This window comes from Dasypus novemcinctus, chromosome 3, assembly GCF_030445035.2.
Source record: "Dasypus novemcinctus isolate mDasNov1 chromosome 3, mDasNov1.1.hap2, whole genome shotgun sequence".
Classification (NCBI taxonomy): domain Eukaryota; kingdom Metazoa; phylum Chordata; class Mammalia; order Cingulata; family Dasypodidae; genus Dasypus; species Dasypus novemcinctus.
In genome coordinates, this window is record NC_080675.1 from 132,522,338 (window position 1) to 132,544,646 (window position 22,309).

Genomic DNA, 22,309 nt, shown 5'->3' on the forward strand with positions numbered 1-22,309 from the left:
TCCCCACCCCCTTGTAGTTTTTCACTTACTGTGTCTGTTCCTGTCCATCTTTCTTATTTCTTTAGGAGGCACCAGAGTCAAACCAGGACTTCTGATGGGGAAGGAGGTGCCTAATTGCTTGAGCCACCTCAATTCCCTGCCGTGCTATGTCTCATTATATTTTCCCTTTCTGCGTCTCTTGTTGTGTCATCTTGTTGCATCAGCTTGCCATGCCTGCCCATCATATCAGCTCACTGTCTTCTCTAGGAGGCACCAAAACCCACTGCTCCTCACTCCATTGTGTCTTTCTTTCTTGTGTCTCTTGTTGTGTCAGTTTGCTCTGCCTGCCTGTTGTGCCAGCTCGCTGTCTTCTCCAGGCAGCACCAGAATCCAAACCAACAACCTCCCATGTGGTAGGCAGGAGCCCAGTCACCTGAGCTGCATCCACTTCTCAAATGATGTTTTGAGGACTGAAAATATCACTGTTATTATTTGTATGTTCAATTTCATTTTATTAAATAAAAAAACATTCCTTTATGTTTAATTGTGCCGTGCCAATACTCTTCTTTTTTGGTTAGAGTACAAAAGATCTGATGAAACTTTAATTATAGATGTCTCCATTAAATGCAGTATAAAATTTGTATTTCTAGCTCAAAAATTACTATCCTGAACTTAAAAGTTAAAACATTACTATTAGTTTTTTTCATAGGATCTTTTTTCCTCCACTTAAAACCTGTGTATTAGTGTTTAATAAGGTTGTTTTTTTTTTTAAGATTTATTTTATTTATTTCTACCAATCCCTCCTTGTTTGAACTTCCTGTGTGCTGTGTCCTTTGGAGGCATGGGGAACTGAACCCAGGACCTCCAATGTGGGAGGGAGCCACCTCTGTTCCCTGCTTTGTTGTGTCTCTTGTGTCATCCAGTTGTGTCAGCTCGTTGTCTTGTTTTTCTTTAGGAGGAACCAGGAACCTCTGCTCCCTACTGAGTTGGGTCTCTCATTATGTTTTTCTTCTTGTGTCTCTTGTTGTGTCAGCTTGTTGTGGCTGCCCTTCATGCCAGCTCGCTGTCTTCTTTAGGAGGCACTGAGAACTAAACCATGGACCTCCCATGTGGGAGGCAAGACCTCAATTGCCTGAGCCACATCTGCTTCCCGGTACTTAATAAGGTCTTAAAGAACTAGTATAGTTTACCAAGAGGTGTTATTTTCTTTAACATTTTCTGAACCTTGACATAAACATTTTTTAAAAATTTGCAGATCCAGGTGAACCTACATGTTATTTATTGTTTGAAATTTCTTTTATTTAGAATAATGGATACATACACTTAACATGTATCCACAATGGTAGACGCAGTTACTCAGATATCGTTTAATAAAACAAATCTATACACTAATAGCTTCTTTTTCCATTAATGATTCCTTTCACTTTTGTATTTTTTCTTTCTAGATAAATATGATTAAACACCTTAAAATACTTGAAGTAATTTCTTTCTTTGTATTTTTCTTAAAGCAAGGCCAGCCAACACAAGCCTCTCCATCAAGTAGAAGACAGTCTGGGAATAGTGAACGTAAACGAAAGGAACCTCGAGAAAAAGATAAAGAAAAAGAAAAGGAAAAAAATAGTTGTGTCATTTTGTAATGTGTTGAATTCTTTTGGAACCACCTATATGTCTTGAGAAACAAACCACAGGAAGAAAGGAAGAAAAACCGATAAATACCGTCTGTGCCTGATTTCCCAATGGATTTTGTTCATGTTTTTCAGGGGAAAGGTTGTTACTTACTTACAATCAGACTTTTACACACTTTAGAGCTGGAATTTCATGTTACAAGTTGGAAATGCTGTGTGTTGTCATTCATAAAAATACTGCACTTGTAGCCAAATAAGCAAATCACAGCAAATTTTGTGTCATAGTGACATTCATAACTCACTATCAGTTAGTAAGCTATTTTATCTTCTGTTCTAACAATGAATAGAGGTAATTGATTTTGTGTCATTCCTTCCTGAAATCTAAATATTAGCACAGTAGTTTCTGAAATTAATTTTTACATTGTTAAATTATGATCAAATCCATGAGAAACCAGGGGTTTAATAAAGGGATTTAAAAAGCAGAAAACAAACAAACAAATAAAAAAAAACAAATAAATAACCCTTAATTGTATATTAGACTAGTTCTGCCCTTAAACAGCTTTACCTTTCTTTAGGAATGTCCATTTTAGATATTATCCTGAGAATTGATAATGGAGCTTGGATTTAATTGATAGAAAAATAAAAATTTGTATTTCTTTTTCAATAGAAAAAATTACATAAACTAATACTCGTATCTTATTAAAATCAGATATTAATGACTAGGTGGTGGTGTAAAACTCTGAAATCTCTAATATCAGTAACCTGGACCACAGCTGCTTTTTCACTGACAGCGCTGAGTGATTAAGAGTAGGTGGAGCGGGGTGCAACCACAGTGGATGCTGGACCTTGTGAATAAGGGGAATGTAGAAAACCAGATAATTCGGTATCTACCTTTTTCTAGAAGTACCTTGAACCTTAAAATTTAAATCATGTTTATTTGCTAGAAAATTATGTATACTAATTAAAACCAACAAAAAAGCACATTTCTAGAAAGTGAGATACTCTCTCAGTCTAGTGAAAAAGCTTTTAATAAAAATCTCTTTGAGTAGATAAGAATTTTGAGGAATTTATGTAACAGCAACCAGATTTTTAACTTATGGGAACCAAACAAACCTATAACATCATTTAGTCTTTATAGGATTCAGGAAGAATATTTATTGAACTTTATTATGAAGACAACACATATTTTCCTGTATTTCTAGATACTTTTTGAAAATGATCCTTAGTAGTCCTTTTGATATATTTTATATTTAATAATTTGTTTTAGTCATTTTGAAAAGGCTATTGCTGCTGCAAGTGGTTGTGTGATTTATGTTTTAAGCCTTGGTAAATTTGTTTATTTAAAAGCATCTTAATCTATCCTGAGCATCCACTTGGAGAATGTTTTTGTGGTCTAGAGTAACAATAGACTAAAAGAAAATGTGATCTGGATTTTTCAAGCTATGTCCTTAACTTCTCCATGATCCAAGACCAGTTACAGAATAAGTCTATATATTAAAAAATAAATAAAGTCTTATTTATGGGAGGAATTATTCTAAGGGAAATATCCAGGGTCAAACTGTATTGTTTATGTTTTTCTATATTGTATGTCTGTTCATGGTATGCAATTTGATATTCCTTCAAATTTCCTATGCTAGCATGATAAATCATCAGAGAACCTGTTTTGGGTATAAAACTTTGATATGAAATATTTAGTGTGTCTCTTGATAACCAAGAATATGCATAAATTGTAAAGTAATTAGCTGTACTACAAAATTCTCTGTTGGCTCAAACAGGTTGAACTCAATCCAAGTTTACTTTTAACATGACTCTAATAATTGAAAGAGGAAACTCAAACCTCATTCCCTCCCTCCCCCCACCCACCCAGAACAGAAAGTGGTGACAGTGCATTATATTTTAATTTTAAAAATAAAAACAAAGAAAACCTGAAGCACATTTTTCCATAATTATATACTTATCTATTTATTGACCTTGAAAAATATATGTAGAAGTTATTCTTTTATTTGTTATCTTCTTAATTTGTTCCAAAGATAATACTGCCATTCTGCATTCCCTCTGGAAGAAAAAAAAAAAAAAACAACTTAAAAAACCAGCAGTGCTGCTATCGTAAAAGTAGATGTCAATGTATACTTAGAAGGAAAAAAAACTTAAAAATTGTAATGTATTTGTTAAGTCAGCCTTTTTCTATGTACTATTTCCAAGTTAGACTTTCTTACATTCCTGGAATTCTGTTTGATATACCAAGGGTAATAATGATAAAATGTTTGCTTTGATTATTGTGGGGGAAAAAATTAAATGTTCAATTCTATTAAAACAGACAAACTTCTCAAATATGATGGTTTCCCATCCTTAAAGGTTACAAAGAATTTTAAAAATATTTTGCCTTTATTTTCTTATATTTTGCTCAGAGTAACAAATTATATATTCAGTCATTTCATTCCTGGTTTGGGTATTGGAATTTGATAGAAGTGTATTAAAGTCTTTCCTTCACAGTATTTTGTAATACTTGAAAATTGTTACATGTATACATTGCTAGGTACTTAACCATATTTGTTTTTAATATTTATAGGCTAGATTAGGGCACATTTCCATCAACCAAATCACCATTAGACCTGGCAAAAGAGGCCAGTGAATGAATGAGTATGGCCACTGTACTTTCTTCTTATGTTTAAAGCTTATTCCATAAGGTCATCGATCAGTCTTTATTAATATAACATTCTCACCATGTCTAATCCCATTACATCAACAATGCTGTGATTTGCACAGATTATGAATACTTAAAAGTACTTAGGATGAATATGTGTTTGTGTGTTTCAGAGCAAGTTTCCATGGCTTTCACTGATTGTCAAAGGGATCTGGGGGACCTTGCCTCAAATTTAAGAATTACCATTTTGAGAAAACACAAACACACACATACATACACACACTAAACAATTGGAGACAGCTAAAATTGACATTGGCTGCTTCCTATGGTATGTTGGTTCAGTGTGCTTAGGTAAACTAAATTCCATGTTTCAAGGTGTCAAACTAGAAATAGTTGAAAGAGACGTGAGTTTTTACGTTTTGGATTAGGTTTTGGAATATATCTTGTTTTTATTGTGTCACATTTCTAGCATTTGGCTACTTACCTTGTATCTTGTTTAGAATTTTTCCTTGTACTTCTTGATTAAGAAAGTTATTTTTAGAGATTAGTTGAACCCACCATTAACCGTTTTGTACTTTAACAAAACCTTCTTAGCAGTTTGTTTTCAATGAGTCACAAAGTCAGTAAGGGATAGAAGATCTTAAGGGGCAGGAGGACTAGAAGCCAAATATTTACAGAAAGAATTGTGGTCCTTGTTTTAATGCTGATAAATGAAGCATATACAAATATATATTTGAAAAACCTGCTGGAGAAAAATTAGGGCAAAAATTTCCAGAACTGTCCTCAATTTCATTTATTAAAAAAAAAATCAGATTCATGAAATGCTATGGGCTTTATCCTATCAAACAATACTTAGGTATACAGCTTAAAAATATAATTGAAAATTTGCTGTTTGATAAACTATGATGGATTTATCTTATTAGCAAGATATATTATAGTTTTATTTTTAAAGAACTAGAAATGTGGAATTCTAAATCATTTTGTTTCTAAAAGCCTGACTTTCTATCTTGCCTTGGACAAACTTATCTGTGCCTCAATTTACTCTTTAAATATGTAAAGGATGCTTTTTTTTTAAAGTGCTTTGCACTTCTGAATAAAGGGCGTAGTATAAGCACAAAGTATTATTTAAATATTCACAAATATTACACATCCTTGTTCTTGAATGTGCAGACATTCCCCCTCACCCAATGACTCATAATATTTGTCTTTTATTTAATGCTGTCAAAATTTGTAGAGTTATCTGGCCTTTGAATATGGCATCATCTCTTGCAATATTGTATTTTACAGTTGCTTTTGTGTTATGTAGAATATGCAGCATTAAAATCAAAGGTATTTGGGGGTATAAAAAGCGTTTAAAAATCTATTTCTTCCAATACCTTTCACAGGTCTAAATATTTAGATTCTCTTTGCCTTTTCCTCCATAGAACAAGTACAGTGGTGTCAAGTTACTAATACATACATATAAACTTTTTGCATGGATGGAATTCATTTGGATCTCCCAAGTATGCTCATTTTTAGAGCTATTTAAATTATTTGTGTTTTCTTACTGCAGAATGTTATTTAATAATGTGCAGTTAAATTCCTTTTAGAATGTGTTAAAAATGATAAAGGAACTCATTGGAATTTTAAAGTTCTTAGGGTCTCTTTGATAATTTAGTGTTTTTTGTTACTGACATCCAAAATTTCTAAAATTGTTGGGAAATATAAAGAATTGAGGTTTATCTTCTCAGGTGACCCTGTAAACAAATTAAATTTTAAAGTTTTTCTTAGCAAAATAAATTGCAAATTAGAGATAATGGAGTCTGAGGGGCAAATTGCAGGAATTTGATAATTAACTTATTTTGAAGATCTATCCAAATTTTAATTCATGCATGTTTCTTATTTAATCTTGTGTTTCTGCCATTAGGAATTAGAGTTTAATAAATTGTGATAATGCACATATATTTTTACATGAAGGATTCTGGTTTCTAAGTTCACTTTTCTGATCTCAAACAAACTTGAAAAATAGGGTAAAAGTCTTCAACTTTTGCCTCAAGCCTGGCTTTGATCCTATTGTTTTGATAAAGAAGATTAAGACTTGATTGCCCAGCACAGATACTTTTTAGGGCATGATACACTACTGTTCCAGGTAACATGTTGAAATACCATGGCAGAAATATAAAACCTAAACTTTGAGACACATTATATTCAAAAAACAAAAAGGTGTACTATCTTTCTACAATAAGACTTGCTATTTTATCTGCTATTCTAAGGATTTCTTCAAACTGCTTAGTGATTTGTCACCACTAACTTTAAAAAACTTTCTATCTTCACTGCAATAGTTTGAGAGGCAGGGATGCCTCCTATAGACTAGAGGATGCACAAAGCACTTCTAACAGAATGTCTTTTAAGACTAAAATTGGCATTTAATTTGTGAAGATCAGTCCTGTGTGTCCCAATTTTGTCACAGGTTTTTTAATGTTGCTATTTTTTTTTTGCATCTTAGTTATATGAAATAATCATTCTTTCAGGGTGCATAGGATATCTCACTTTACAGATTTTTAAAGATGAGTCTTTGAAAAGTCTTGAGGTTGTTACAATGCCATCTGCTTCAATAAATGACACTTGTTGTCAAAGATCCAAGTATCACAAGTAGGACAATATAATAGAAGACTGATGTTTGATTGCTAAACAAGTCTGCAAAAGGCATAATCTGCTTCTGAAACTTGAGAGGTATCCTGAAAGTCCTTTCCTAAAGCTAGTGCATGTGAATATTTTTTTCCTTATATTGTGCAGAATAATTGTATTTGTGGCATATATTTTGGGGAGGCACAAGTAGAATGACTACAGAGAAAGCTGTCTTGGAATGTAACAAATATAAATTTTCTTCCTCCAATTCACTATTAGGACTACTTGGATCAAGAAGTTGCAATGATATATTAAACATAGGTCACTTCATGCTGGGCCAAGTTTGACAGGCCAGTTGAGAAAGAGTTCTCAAAGAATTTAAAGATATAGTATGTTCATACTTTTTTTTTCTCCTTTCCTTTGCTATCTTAATATCCTTTCTACTTCTGAAATAATCCATCTGTTTTACTTTATGGCCAGCTTTCATTTCAGTTAGTTTAAGAATATAGCAATCCTAGAGATTAATAAGTGTACTGAAGTACAATTTTTGAATAAAGACACCTAAAAGCATCTACTCAGTTCAGGTTGGAACTGAAGTTCAAAGAAATGTATTGTTTGAAATGCAGATTATGCTAAAACTACTTAATTCTAAAAACAGTCTTTAATTTTAAAGCTTTCACTTTTGGAGGATATCCTAAAAAAGGCATAATGAACATAGGTGGGAAAGTATAAAATATTTCTGACAATTATTCAGTATTATTCAACATTTAATTTCATGTCTGTTACTGTACCACAAGGATAGTGTCATTGTTAGATTAAAATGTTGGATTTTTAAAAATATACTTAAAACTGTAACCAGTGATAATACCCTTAGTATTTTTTATTATAGATTATATTTTATTTCAATAAACTTTGATATTTAGACCACTCTTTCTTTGTTATGTATATTTGTCTTGTTACTACTAACAAATTTAAGAAGAGTGGGGAGATGAAGAATTGGCATATTGATTCACACTTACCTAGATTTACCTCTTAGAACGCTTGGACCGACACGTGAGATTCCCCACCCCACCCCCTGATACAGTGAATAAAGAAACAATAAACTCGAAGCCATGTAATTGTCAACTACCTGATCCCAATGGTATTATAGATCCGTTAGATGATGCTTCTGCCCTTAGATATTAGAGTTGATAAGGGATCATTTTCTCTTTATACCGAGTCAACCCTAATGTGAAGTTATTGTCCAACAATTTAATGTCCAAACCGGCTGACATTTCTCTGTACAAGCTTTCGAACTCCCCAGCCTCCTAAGAGGAATTTATCACTCCACTTAGTGTTTTGTTGACTTTCCCACATCAACAGCACTTAAGGTAGACTGAGCCTTTTAAGGACAGGGATCATATCTCATTCATCTTGATTTTCCTGGCACATTATTTAACTATTGGCACTTAGAAAGAACTCAAATATCTATTTAGAGGAATTTATTTATTTTTTTAGGATTTATTTTTTATTTCTCTCCCCCCCAGGTTGTCTGCTCTCTGTGTCCATCCACTATGTGTTCTTCTGTGACCACTTCTATCCTAATCAGCGGCACCAGGAATCTGTTTCTTTTTGTTGTTGTGTCAGCTCTCCGTGTGTGTGGTGCCATTCTTGGGCAGGCTGCACTTGCTTTTGTGCTGGGTGGCTCTCCTTACGGGGTGCACTCCTTGTGCATGGGGCTCCCCTACACAGGGAACACCCCTGCATGTCCGGGCTCTCCTTGTGTGCATCAGCACTGCACATGGGCCCGCTCCACACGGGTCAAGGATGCCCGGGGTCTGAACCATGGATCTCCCATGTGGTAGGCAGACGCCCTATCCATTGGGCCAAGTCTGCTTCCCAGAGGGATTTCTAAAGATACCTATATTATGTAGTTAGTGCTTGCCTGTCCTTAAAATTCAGAAATAAATAGGGTTATTGAGTCAGTTTCCCCCTTTAGCATAAAAGTTAAATAGAAGTTACAAAGATTCTTAATCCTTTATGCCCCTCTGATTTTCCCTGGGAATCAGCCTTCATCTTCCTAAAGCCAGTGGAAAAATACATTTGGGGAACAGCAAACTCAGCAAAACTAAAGCAAGAAACATTTTTCTTCCTACATCTCTAGCCTCATCTCTGGAGGGTCTCTTTCCTCACTTTGCCTTTTCCTATAAAGTAGGCAACTTTAATTTGTTGGAGCTGATACGAAGTTAAGCAGTCTGTCCCTAGAGCTTGCACTCACAAATATATCTGGAAGAGGACAGAATAACTCTCGGCAAGATCTGTTCAAATTCTGGCTCAAGCCTTTAAAAACCTTATCTGATTCAAAACCTGTTTCCTCACTAATATGAAATTAATAATTCCCACCTCGTATGATTGTTGTAAACAATAATGTATCAAGTGTCCTACATATAATAAACAGTAAATTGTAACACAGTTAACAGACTAGAGACAACTTTTTCCCCCACCAAGCAAAGAACATATTAAATGAAAAGAAACATTGATTAGCGAGATTAGGAAGGCCACTTCAGCCTTATAAAAAATAAACATTTTTTGTTCTCTCCAATTATAATGCAGCTACTTCCAAGAGGACTGAGATCCCGCCAGAATGAGAATGGCCCAGGGTAAAAAAAAGAACAAAATGTTAAAATAGGCAAAGAATAATATAATAAGTATGAATTCCAGATATAATTTTGGAAATTGTGACATGTTCTCTTGGAGACTAGATAGATTACTCATTTACCAACAATAAAATATACCAGGAGACACATAAAGCTAGACTTAATAGAGATAAAATGATTAGTGGTAGCTTAGGAACTGGGGGAAATAGGGGATAGGGTAGTAATTGCTAAACTATATGGGGTTTCTTTGGGAGATGAAGAAAATATGCTAAAATTGACTGGTTATGGTTGGAAATTTTGTGAATATACTAAAATTCATTTACTTACATACTTTAAATGGATGATATGGTATGTGAATTTTATCAATAAAGCAATTTTTTAAAAAAACCCTAACGACATTTTAGCAAATCAAATCCAGCAATATATTAAAAAAAAGACTAATATGCCATAACCACATGGCAATTTTCCCTGATATACAAGGTTAGTTTAACATTTTAATAGCTGCTGTACTTTACTACATTAACAGAATTAAGGAGAAATCCCGTACCAACCATCTTAATAGATGCAGAAAAGCATTTGACAAAATTTGATACCCATTCATAACAAAAATTCTCAGCAAACTAGGAATAGAAGGGAACTTTCTCAACCTCAAAAGAGTATAAATGCAAAAACTACAGCTGACATTATACTTAATATGGTGAAAGACTGAACGTTTTTTCCCTAAACTGGGCACAAGGCAAAACTGTCTGCTCTCTCCACTTCTATTCAACATTCTATTAGCGATACTAGCCAGTGCAATATGACGAGGGGGAAAGCAAAACATTTAGGTTGAAAAAAGAAGATGTAATGCTGCCTTTATTTCCAGAAGACAAAACTGTATACATGAAAATCCTGAAGAATCTACAACAAAGCTACTAGAATTAATCTAAGTCACAGAATACATCAATATACAAGTAAAAATTGTATTTCTCTGTACCAGCAATGAACAATCAAAAATTTTAAAAATTTAAAATCATTTACAGTAGCATAAAAAAATATGATATACTTGGGAATAGATTTAACAAGACTGTGTACTGCAAACTTTAACACATTACTAAGATATTAAATAAGGCCTACATAAATGAAGAGATACATTAATTATATATTTGAAGAAAATACTGTTTAACATGGCACTTCTCCCCAAATTTTATCTATATACTCAATCCAATCTCATTCAAAATCCTAGCAGGTATCCACACATTTATGGCCAATTGATTTCAGCAAGGGTTCCAAGACCACTCAATGAGGAAAGAATAGTCTCTTCAACAAATGGTACTCAGAAAACTGGATATTCGCATGCAAGAAAATAAAATTGTACCCCTAACCCATGCCATAATCAAGATCAACAACCTAAATATAAATGTCTACAACCATAAAACTCTTTGAAGAAAACATTGGGAAAATCTTTAGGAGCTTGTATTAGGCAATGGATTCTTATACTTTACACCAAAGTCGCAAACGGGAATAGATGTGGCTCAAGCAGTCGAGTGCCACCTTCCCACATACAAGATCCTGGGGTTTATCCCCAGGCCCAGTAACTCAAAAAAAAAAAAAAGAAAGAAAGAAAGAAAAAGAAAAGCATAAACAACAAAAGATAAACTGGACTTCATCAAAATTTGAACACTTTTGTTTATCAAAGGACATTATCAAGAAAGTGAAAAGAATCTGCGGAATAGGAGAAAATATTTGGAAAGTCTATATCTGATAGGACTTTGTGTTTTTTTGAGGTACCAGAGGCTGGGATTGAAACTAGGACCTCATATGTGGGAAGCTGGTGCTCAACCACTGAGCCAGTGTCCCCGAGTTGATTTTTTCATTTGTTTTCCTTGTTGTTTGCTGTTTTCTTCAGAAGGCACCAGTACTGAACCCAGGACCTCCCATGTGGGAGGTGGGTGCTCAACTGCTTGAGCCACATCTATTCCCTGGTAGGACTTTAATAGCAAGAATATATAAAGAATGCCTACAACTACAAAAAGAAAAACAATCCAATTTAAAAATAGGCAAAGATGCAGGGGTGTTGCCTGCATGGGGGAGCCCCACGTGCAAGGAGTGCGCCCTGTAAGGAGAGCCGCCCAGCACGAAAAAAGTGCAGCCTGCCCGGAGTGGCACAGCACACACGGAGAGCTGACATGGTAAGATGACACAAGAAAAAGAGACACAGATTCCTGGTGCTGCTGACAAGAATATATGCGGACATAGAAGAAACACAGCGAATGAACACAGAGAGCAGACAACTGGGGGGTGGGGGAAGGGGAGAGAAATAAAAAATAAATCTTTAAAAAATAAAAAAAAATAAAAATAAAAATAAAAAATGGGCAAAGGATGGGAAGCAGATATGGTTCAACAGATAAGAGGATTCACCTACCATAGAGGAGGTCCAAGGGTTCGATACCCAGGGCCTCCTGGCTTGTGTGGTGAGCTGGCCCATGTGCAGTGCTGTGGCATGCAAGGAGTGCCAGCCCATGCAAGGATGCCCCCACTTAAGGGTGCCCCCTGTGCAAGGAGTGGCCCTTGCACTAGGAGAGTTGCCCTGCACAAAACTGCAGCCTGCCCAGGAGTGACGCCACACACATGGAGAGCTGATGCAGCAAGATGAGGCAACAAAAAGAGACACATATCCTTAATGCCGACTGATGAGAATACAAACGGACACAGAAGAACACACAGCAAATGGGCACAGAGAGCAGACAACGGGGGAGGAGAGGAGAGAAATAAATAAATCTTTATTTAAAAAATGGGAAAAGGACTTAAATAGATATTTCTCTAAAGATACACAAATGGCCAATAAGCACATGAAAAGATGCTCAACATTATTGGTCATCAGAGAAATGCAAATAAAAACCACAATGAAATACCACTTCACACCCATTAGGATGGCTATTACTTTTTTAATGGAAAATAACATGAGTTGGCAAGGATGTGGAGAAATAGGCACTCTTGTCCACTGCTGGTGGGAATGTAAAATGGTGCAGCTGCTGTGGAAAAGTTCTTCGGAATGTTAAACATAATTTCCATATGATCTGGCAATCCCACTTCTAGGTATATACTCAAAGAATTGAAAAAGAAATGGAACAGATATCTGTACACCAATGTTCATAGCATCATTATTTACAATAGCTATAAGGTGGAAGTAACCCAAGTGTCCATTAACACATAAATGAATAAACAAAATATGGCATATACAGAAAATGGAATGTTATTCAGCTGTAAAAGGAATGAAGTTCTGATACATGAAACATGGATAAACCTTGAAGATATGATGTTGAGTGAAGTAAGCCAGGCACAAAAGGACAAATATTTTATGGTTCCACTTCCAATTATATGAAATACCTAGAACAACCAAATTCATAGAGACAGAAAGTAGATTTCAGGTTACAGGGGCTGGGGTAGGGATAGGGAATGGAGAGTTAATGTTTAATGGGTACAGAGTTTTGGGGGGCAGAGGTGTGTGAAAATGTTTTGGTAATAGATAGTGGTGATAGTAGCACAATATTGTTAATAATTAATATCACTGAATTGTAATTTATGGGGGAAACACAGTCTATTCAATAAATTATCCTAGAAAACCTGGATAGCCGTACAGAAAACAATAACTCTTGGCCTTTAACTTGTGCCAAACACATAAATTAACTTGAAATGGATTTTGTCTAAATGTAAAAGCTAGAAATACAAAGCTTCTAGAAAAGAAAATGTAGGAGAAAAACCTATGCAAACTTTGGATAGGCAAAGATTTCTTAGCACACAAAATACTATGAACTTACAAGAAAATATTGAGATGTTGGACTTAATCAAAATTAAAAACTTCTTTTACAAAAGATACCATTAAGAAAATGAAAAAACAAGCCAGACACAAAAGGACAAATACTGTATGATTGTGCTATTATGAATTAAATACATTTTACACACTCAGGGAGTTAACTAAAATGTAGGTCACCAGAAAAGAGAAGGTTAGAGGATGAAAAGCTGAAGGTTAATCTGTGCAGAATGGTAAAAAGTTTCGTTGTAAATCTTTGGAAATGAGTAGAAATGGTGGAAGTATATCGTAGTATTTGTAACTAGCAGTGTTATTACATGGGTATGACAGTGGTTGAAAGGGCTAGAAGGAAAGCTGAAAAATGTAACATGGGACTGTATAATATAGTGAAATCTCATGTGAAATACGAATATGGGTAATATTGCATATATAAGATGGTTTTCACAAAATACAAATAAACTGGAGATGGAAACAGAATAGAAGCTATGCGTGGCAAGGAAAGCATAGGGATTGAGAGGTGATGAGGTTTTTTTTATTGTTTGTCTGGTTTTTGTTTATTATTATTATTGGAATGATGAAAATACTCTAATCAGGGAAGCGGGCTTGGCCCAGTGGTTAGTGTGTCCATCTACCACATGGGAGGTTCGTGGTTCAAACCCCGGGCCTCCTTGACCCGTGTGCAGCTGGCCCATGCGCAGTGCTGATGCATGCAGGGAGTACCGTGCCACGCAGGGGTGTCCCCCACACAGGAGAGCCCCAAGTGCAAGGAATGCGCCCCGTAAGGAGAGCCGCCCAGCATGAAAGGTGCAACCTGCCCAAGAATGGTGCCGCACACACGGAGAGCTGACACAAGATGACACAACAAAAAGAGACAGATTCCTGTGCCGCTAACAACAACAGAAGCAGACAAGAAGAACACGCAGCAAAATGGACACAGAGAACAGACAACTGGGGCGGGGGGGGGGGTGGGAAGAGGAGAGAAAGAAAAAAGAAAATGCTCTAATCATTTTTTAAAAATATTTATTTCTCCCCATTCCCTCATTGTTTGCACTTGCTGTGTTTGTCTTTCTTGTTTCTTTAGGAGGCATCAGGAACCAAACCCAAGACCTCCAATGTGGAAAGGAGGCACCTAATCGCTTGAGCCACCTCTGTTCCCTGCTTTTGTGTGTATGTGTCTCATCGTGTTTTTCTTCTTGTTTCTCTTGTTGTGTCATCTTGTTGCATCAGCTTGCCATGCCTGCCCATCATGCCAGCTTGCTGTCTTCTTTAGGAGACACCGGGAACCGAATCAGGGATCTCCCATGTGGTAGGCAGAAGCCCCAATCACTGGAGCCATGTCTGCTTCCCTCTAAAAATGACTGAGGTAATGAACGTTCAACTTTGTGATCATACCAATACCACTGATTGTACACTTTGTATGGATTGTATGCTTTATTAATAAGTATCAACAAAATTGATTTGTTTTAAAAAAAAAGGTAGTCTGGTCAAATTGGAAAAGAACAAGTTAAAACCATCTCTAGCTGCAGATTGATATGATACTATATATATGAAGTCCTAAAGAATACAAAAAACTATTAGAGCTAATAAACGAATTCAGCAAAGTTGCAAGGCACAAGAGCAACATTAAAGAATCAGTTATTTTGGGATTGTGTCTACGCACAATCCAAAAGGAAATCAGGAAAACAATTCCATTTACCATAGCATCAAAATAATAAAATATTTGTACACTGAAAACTACAAAACACTGTTCAAAGAAAGAAAGATCTAAATAAATGGAAAGACATTCTGGGGGGGAAAAAAAGCTACAGATGGGGAGAAAATAGTCCCAGTATGTATCTGATAAAGGACTTGTAGCTGAACACATAAATAACTCTTACAACTCAATAAGAACACAATTTTAAAATAGGGTAAATATATCTGAACAGATTCTTCACACACACACACTAAACATATATATGTATATGGAAACATGCTCAACATTATTAGTTGGCAGGGAAATGCAAATTACAATCACTATGGGGATAGTGCTCCACACCCACTAAAATGGCAAAAATTAAAAAGATTGACAATACTAAGTGCTGGTGGGCATATTGAGCAATTTGGACTCTTTATACTGCTGATGGATGTAAAATGGTACAGTCACTTTACAAACGTCTTTGGCAGTTTCTTGTAAAGTTAAACATACACTTACCATATAATGCATCAATTATCCTAGATATATTCAGCAAATATCCTAGATATTTATCAAGAGAAATAAAAACACATGTCCACACATAGACTTGTACACAAATATTCATAGCAACTTTAGTCATAACAGCCCCAAACTGTCAATGACCCAAATTCCCATCTATAGGTGTATACATAAAAATTTGTGATATATTCCTCCATAAAATGGAACACAACACAGTGAAGAAAAAAAAAAAAGAGGACTGAAAGACACAGCAATATGGCTGAATCACAAAAAAATGCTGAGCTAAAAAATGCAGTTGCAAAAGAGGATATTACTGAATGATTCCATTTACATGGACCTCAAGGAAAGATAAAAATCTCTATAACCATATGTATTAGTCAGCCAAAGGGGTGCTATATGCAAAATACCAGAAATCTGCTGGGCTTTATAAAGGGCATTTATTTGGGATAGGAGCTTACGGTTACCAGGCCACAAAGCAGAAGTTACTTCCCTCACCAAAGTCTATTTCCGCATGTTGGAGCAAGATGGCTGCCGACGTTTGTGCGGGTTCAGGCTTCCTGGGTTCCTCTGGGCTCAGCAGCTCTGTTTTCTCCACAAGGTCAGCTGTCAACTATGAGGCTCTCTAGGCTGTCTCTCTCCACAAGGTCAGCTGTGGACTATCAGGTGAATGGTTCTGTCTCTTTCCCCAGGGCTCCAGCTTAAGACTTCAGGATCAAACTCCAACATCAGAAACACGCAACTCTATTCTTTGCCTTGCCTTTTATCTGAGTCCCACCCACCAACGCCCTAATTATAACTCAATCATGCCCAGGTACAGCTCCTATTACAAACATAATCCATCATCTATTTTTGGAATTCATAACCATATCAAACTGCTACACCATTGAAAGCAGATCAGTGGCTGCCTGGGGTCAGAGATGTGGTTTGTGATGACTAGGAAAGAGTGTAAGGAAAATATTCAGTGATGGAAATATTCCACACCTTACTGTGGTGGTTACTTGGGAGTATATATTTGTGAAAATTCATTAAACTGTACACCTAAGTGTGCATGGTATTATTTGTAAATTATAACTTGGAATTTTAATTGTATTTCCATATACTAGTAACATTTAAAAATTGAAATTTAAAAAATTACATTTTAAAAGCACCAAACATGAAATACTTAGGGATAATTTTCACATAAAGACATATACACTGAAAACTTGTTACTCCAATTCTGATATGCTATGTGACCACTTGGAGTTTTTGTGGTTTAATATTTTTGTTTGGTAAATGCAAATTTTAGTTCTTGCAAAACTTTGATTCCACCACTCACTATCTTTATGTTCTTAGGTAAAGTCTTTCTTAGTACACATCTATAAAACAGGAATGATAGCAACCCACACCTAAATCAGATGGTTATGGGAATGAGTTAATACACAATGCCTAGCACACGGTAAGCACTTAACAAATATTACTATGATAATCATGCTCATAATATATTTAATGCTGCTTAGTAAGCCCTGAAATGTTAGCTACCTAATCGTATAAGATTTCTTTCCCTTTAGTTTTCCTCTAATTAAAATATTTAGAAATGACTTTTTTTTTTTGAGACTTATCTCTATCTCCCCACCCGCCTGCCCTCATTGTTTTTACACTCGCTGTCTGCTCTCTCTGTCCATTCGCTGTATGTTCTTCTGTGTCTGCTTGTCTTCTCTTTGGGTAGCACCAGGAACTGATCCTGCGATCTTCTGGAGTGGGAGAGAGGTGCTCAATCTCTTGTGCCACCTTTATTGTCTCTCCTCTGTGTCTTTTTGTTGCATCATCTTGCTGCGCAAGCTCTCTGCTCAGGCCAGCTTGACATGCGGATCAGCTTGCCTCCACTAGGAGGCCCTGGGAATTGAAACCAGGGCCTCCCATTTGATAGACAGGAGCCCAATCGTTTGAGCCACATCTACTGCCCATGTCTTTTAAATATTTATTTTAAGACCCAACAGAAACAATAAAGTTCACAAATCTATGGATAAAGGATATGCCCCAGGTAGTAGGATCAGAACCAGAATCTGGACTGCCTAACTCTTGATCTTGTCACAACCTTGGTACTAGGCTATAACCCTCATAAACCCTTTCCAAAAGTGACTCTCTAGTTAAGAGAATGCTTGTCTAAATAATACATAATAGTAGTAATAATATTTCACAGCTCTACAAGCAGTTTTGAAAGTTCAAGACAGAAGGAACTAAAGCTCATGCCAAAGTTCCCCTCTACCCACCCTGGGCAGTTTCAACTAGATAAAGAAATTTATTATCAGTTAACCAGAAAATTACATTTATCAGAGCATCTGCCTGGCAAAAACATGGGGTTCATAAAACTAAAACGACATGTATTTGAGCAGCAATGAGGAAAACTCACTACCCATAAAACTACCATTACTTTAATGAGCATTTGATCTTACCTACTCTGAGCTTTATCTCTACTACAACCATTTTCAACCCTGGCTGCATATTTGAATCCCCTGGGGGAAATTCTGGGGGAAAAAATGCCTGAGTCCCTCCATGATTTTGGGGGAGTAGGACCCAGGTTTCAGAACTACTGCTCTATGTCACCTAGTTAGATCTCAGGTTTTGGCCAGTCAACACCTGCACTGGTTCAGTTCTCTACTTATCCAGGAAACTTTACAAATGAGGTTTTCTCTTTGTCTTAAAAGCAGGGAGCAAAACATGACAGCTGGAACAAGAGAAATAACAAATAGCATTTATTCAGTATTCACACATTTTTCCCTTTAAATCCTTACAACAGCTTATCAGGTAAGCCAAGCCATCACAGTATCCTGGACAGATAGAATTGCCCATAATTGCACACATCTGGTAAATGGCACTACTGGTTTTGAACTCCTGTTCCCCCACATTCCTTTAGACTACACAACCAGCAAGTTTTCCCAGATGTGAGGGCCTTCCCTGCAATACAATCTTGCCTAAGTTTGGAATGATATTAGAATAGTTCAAATATAGTGAGATGTAGACTAGGTAAAGCAGACCCTGGGAGGCTGCCTCTCCAGAGGCCAGAGCTGGGAACAAGAGACACCAAGGATGGCAGATGCCTTTGGGTAAATAAAGTAAAAGTCAATAAAGCTAATAGGTGACATGGTAATTTTAGGAAGGTTAGGATACTATACAAGGGCTGTTCCTTATCACATTAGCATTCTTTAATCATATCCTTGAGGGAAACACATCTTAGTTTGCATTATTTCTGAAGTTTTTCCTCCTCTCTTCCTCCTAAATGCTTGACACAGTATGATGAGTAATGAATATATTTAATATATGTTGATGGGTATCACTGGAAACTTATAAAGAAAACTGTCTTTGCCCAAATGACTCATTATTGCTTGAGCTTTTTATGGACTCAAGTCAAATAAACCAATGAAAGTTTAAGTATCCAGTAGACTTGATACTCTTATTTCCCAATCTATTAGCAGCAATTTCAGGTAGAAAACAAACAATAGGTTTGGTGAGCTTGGAGCTGGGACAAAGATGACTTCATGGGTAATGTCCCTGCCTGAGGCAGGCGTCTCCCCCGAGGGATATGTCTGCAGAATGAACCTTAGGGTCAGGTGTGGTGGTTTGGGCACCAGTCCCTAAACAATACCATTTGTTACTGGTGGCTGCACCAAGAAGTAGCTTGAAGTGGCTTTTGGCCCTTCTCAGGCCCCCACTTTAATTTTCATCAGGTACCCTCCACCCTATCAGTTATGGCAGTGTCTTTTTTTTTTTTTAAAGATTTATTTTAATTCCCCTCCCCTCCCCCGGTTGTCTGTTCTGTGTCTATTTGCTGCGTCTTGTTTCTTTGTCCGCTTCTGTTGTCAGTGGCACAGGAAGTGTGTGCAGCGCCATTCCTGGGCAGGCTGCACTTTCTTTCGCCCTGGGTGGCTCTCCTTACGGAGTGCACTCCCTGCACGTGGGGCTCCCCTACGCGGGGGACACCCCTGCATGGCAGGGCACTCCTTGCGCGCATCAGCACTGCGCATGGGCCAGCTCCACACGGGTCGAGGCCCGGGGTTTGAACCGCGGACCTCCCATGTGGTAGACGGACGCCCTAACCACTGGGCCAAGTCCGTCTCCCCATGGCAGTGTCTTTGTTACACAAATTAAATTTCAGGACCAAGTCCAGAAACCCCATTCCAATCAGAATGCTGCCCGTCTTGCCATAAAAATTCTAAAACTTCTACACGGTTATTCATTCAAATTCAATATTTGCGTGGCTACTAAGTAGCAGGTGCTTGGGAAAGCAGTGAACAAACATGAAAATCCCTAGCTTCCTGGAGTTTCCCTTAAGAGAAGAGACAGTCAATGTCAGATGGGAAGGGGATGGGCAGTGCTGGAGGTGGAGATAAGGGCATTGGTTTTAAATATCAGGAAAGGCCTCACTGAAGAAAATTAGCAAAGAGCTGAAGGCAGTGAAGAATTAAGAGGTGGACAAGCACCCCAGATAAAGTAATAAGAAAGGGCAAAAGGCTTGAGATAGTGATCAAGAAATAAGAGGGCAGTACAGTGGGAACAAAGTAATCAAAGAGTAGTAAGAAATGAGATAGAATTAAAAGCCTCTCCTATCTCTGGATTTGGATTTACTCTAAGAAAGATGGGGGAAGATATTGGAGAATTTAGAGCAGATGAATTAGTCTTCACAGAGAAACAGTATGAGGTGTAGCTGTGTAGATACAGGGAAATCTGGTAAAGAATATATAGGTGACCATTAATTGTATGAAACCTTTCCCTACGACCGGTTGGAATGGTTAAGTTGTAATGAGAAAAAGAGACGCTTACCTTGAACTTCAGAAACCAGTTTGTCTCAGGTAAAGATAAACAGTATTTCTTGACTAACACATTTTAAGGGATCTAGAAGAGTGGATTTTATCTCTGGCAGCCTAATTGACTTACAGTGACTAAATATTTGAATGAATTAGCTAGTTTTGTGGAGTATTTCAACATGTTAACTTTGAGGGTGTTGAACTTGAGACTCATGCTTCAGCTAAGGAGTTGGATTAGACGAGGTTCTTTGTGAAGAATGGAAAAGTAATTTGACATTCCTTTTTTCAGCATGTATCTAAATGTTGGGACTGGGTTAAGTATGGAGGGACTGAGATAAGTGACAATCTAACAAAAGGCTGAGGATTCATTTTTCTTTACTCCATGTATTTAAAGGGCTTGGAAACTTCTATGTAATTTCTAAGGATTTATTTTTTTCTTTTACAATTTTTTTTGGCATAGTTTCTGACCTGAATCTTGCCAGATCTCTGCTGAACCTTGAGAGCTATGCTCAACCTCAATGCTAAAATTTCAGAAAGTGGTTTGGTCACATTTTCTAAACTTGCAAACTGGCAACCTGAGGCAAAATTAATCACCTACACTAATTGTACTGTTGAACTGTTTGGTGTACGTACAGGATGATCAGAACAAACCAAAGATCTAACTTTTTAAGAGCAGGTTACTTGGGTGATTTATAGCTGCTGGAGGTGTGGGTGTCACTTTTTGGTAGAAGCGTTGAGTGGCTGCGGCCTTCGGGCTAGGATGAACTGCGCTCCTGCAGGAGGCAGGGGAGCCAAGCTGGAGCTATGGCCATATAGTGGTAGCAACTGGACTGACAGTTACTGCTGCAGGATTTGAAGGCTATTATGTTTTTCAAGCCATGAAGCATATGGAGCCTCAAGTAAATCAAGTTTTTCAAAGTCTTCCAAAATCTCCCTACTGCCAAGAAAGGAAAAATAAGAGATGCTCATGGATGAATTATGCTCTTAAATCATCCAGACAAGGGAGGATCTCCTTATTTAGCAGCCAAAATCAATGAAGCTAAAGATTTACTAGAAGTCAAGCTAAGAAATGAAGTAAATGTATGATGAATCTTAAGTCCATATAAATTTATGTACATGATTACCAACATCAAAGCTGTAATTGTTAAAAAAAAAAAAAAAAAAAGAGCAGGTTACTTCTCAGATCCCCATTTGAAAAATGGTTAGGAAAAATAATTAACCTGTGCCTTCCTTGGAGGATTCTTTTGAGAATTAGGTAAGCACATGTGTAGCACTTTGCCCAGCACATAGAAAGTGCTTAGGTAAATATCAACAATTGTAGGATAATCCCTTGTGATAAGTATTATATATTCTCACTCTAAAAGTGAAGAAGCAAACAAGAAGTGGGATAATGGCCCGAAGTCATAAATAGAGCTAACGCTTCCCTCCCATCTCTAACCTCCCCTCCTCTCAAAACTGTAGGGCTGGGAAGGACAGCACAGGCCATGAGATCCAGAGCAGTTTAAAAAGTACCAGTTCCCCCAAAGGCCCAAGGGCAAGATACCCTGTCTGCCCCTAGCACTTGCAAGTCTTGAGCCCTCACAGGCGCATGAGTACAACCTACCCCAGGGACAAACATTTGTAGGAACTTCTATAGCGGTTCATTTTCATAACACAGGGGTGGACCCATCTTTCTACTTCCTGTGAGCATAATAGCTGCTGAATTAACCAAGAACCTAGACCATTTGGACTATTCATCACTGTTTTAGACCAAGGGATAGGAGACAATTTCATGAAAGAGACAGTATTCAAAATTATCCTCAAAGGGCTTTCCTAGAAAAGAGATCTTTAAAAAAAGCCTTAAGACAAGTGGTTGGTTAAGTTTCCAATACATCATAAGAGTGTGCTGTGGCAGCCACTGAAGTGAAGAGTCAAAGTTAAGACTTACTTTCTTGGAAGAAAAACATAAAGACCGCTTTTATAGTTCTAAATCTACTCAATTAATTTGAGTTTAACTCCAGAATGGGCTGCAGGGCTAGCACCTAAAAAGCTGCAAACAGAAAGACACATACAC

The 22,309-nt window shown here is 36.9% G+C and overlaps 1 protein-coding gene across 1 annotated transcript in view; it reads left to right on the plus strand.

The window, feature by feature from the left end:
• MINDY2 (MINDY lysine 48 deubiquitinase 2) overlaps positions 1–7,784 on the plus strand; it is a 109,038-nt gene extending 101,254 nt beyond the window's left edge. Inside the window, exon 9 of the mRNA XM_004452875.5 lies at positions 1,488–7,784. Within this exon, the coding sequence (XP_004452932.2) occupies positions 1,488–1,616 (129 nt within the window). The 3' untranslated portion in view covers positions 1,617–7,784. The remainder of the gene's footprint in view (positions 1–1,487) is intronic.
• Positions 7,785–22,309: the final 14,525 nt, after the last annotated feature.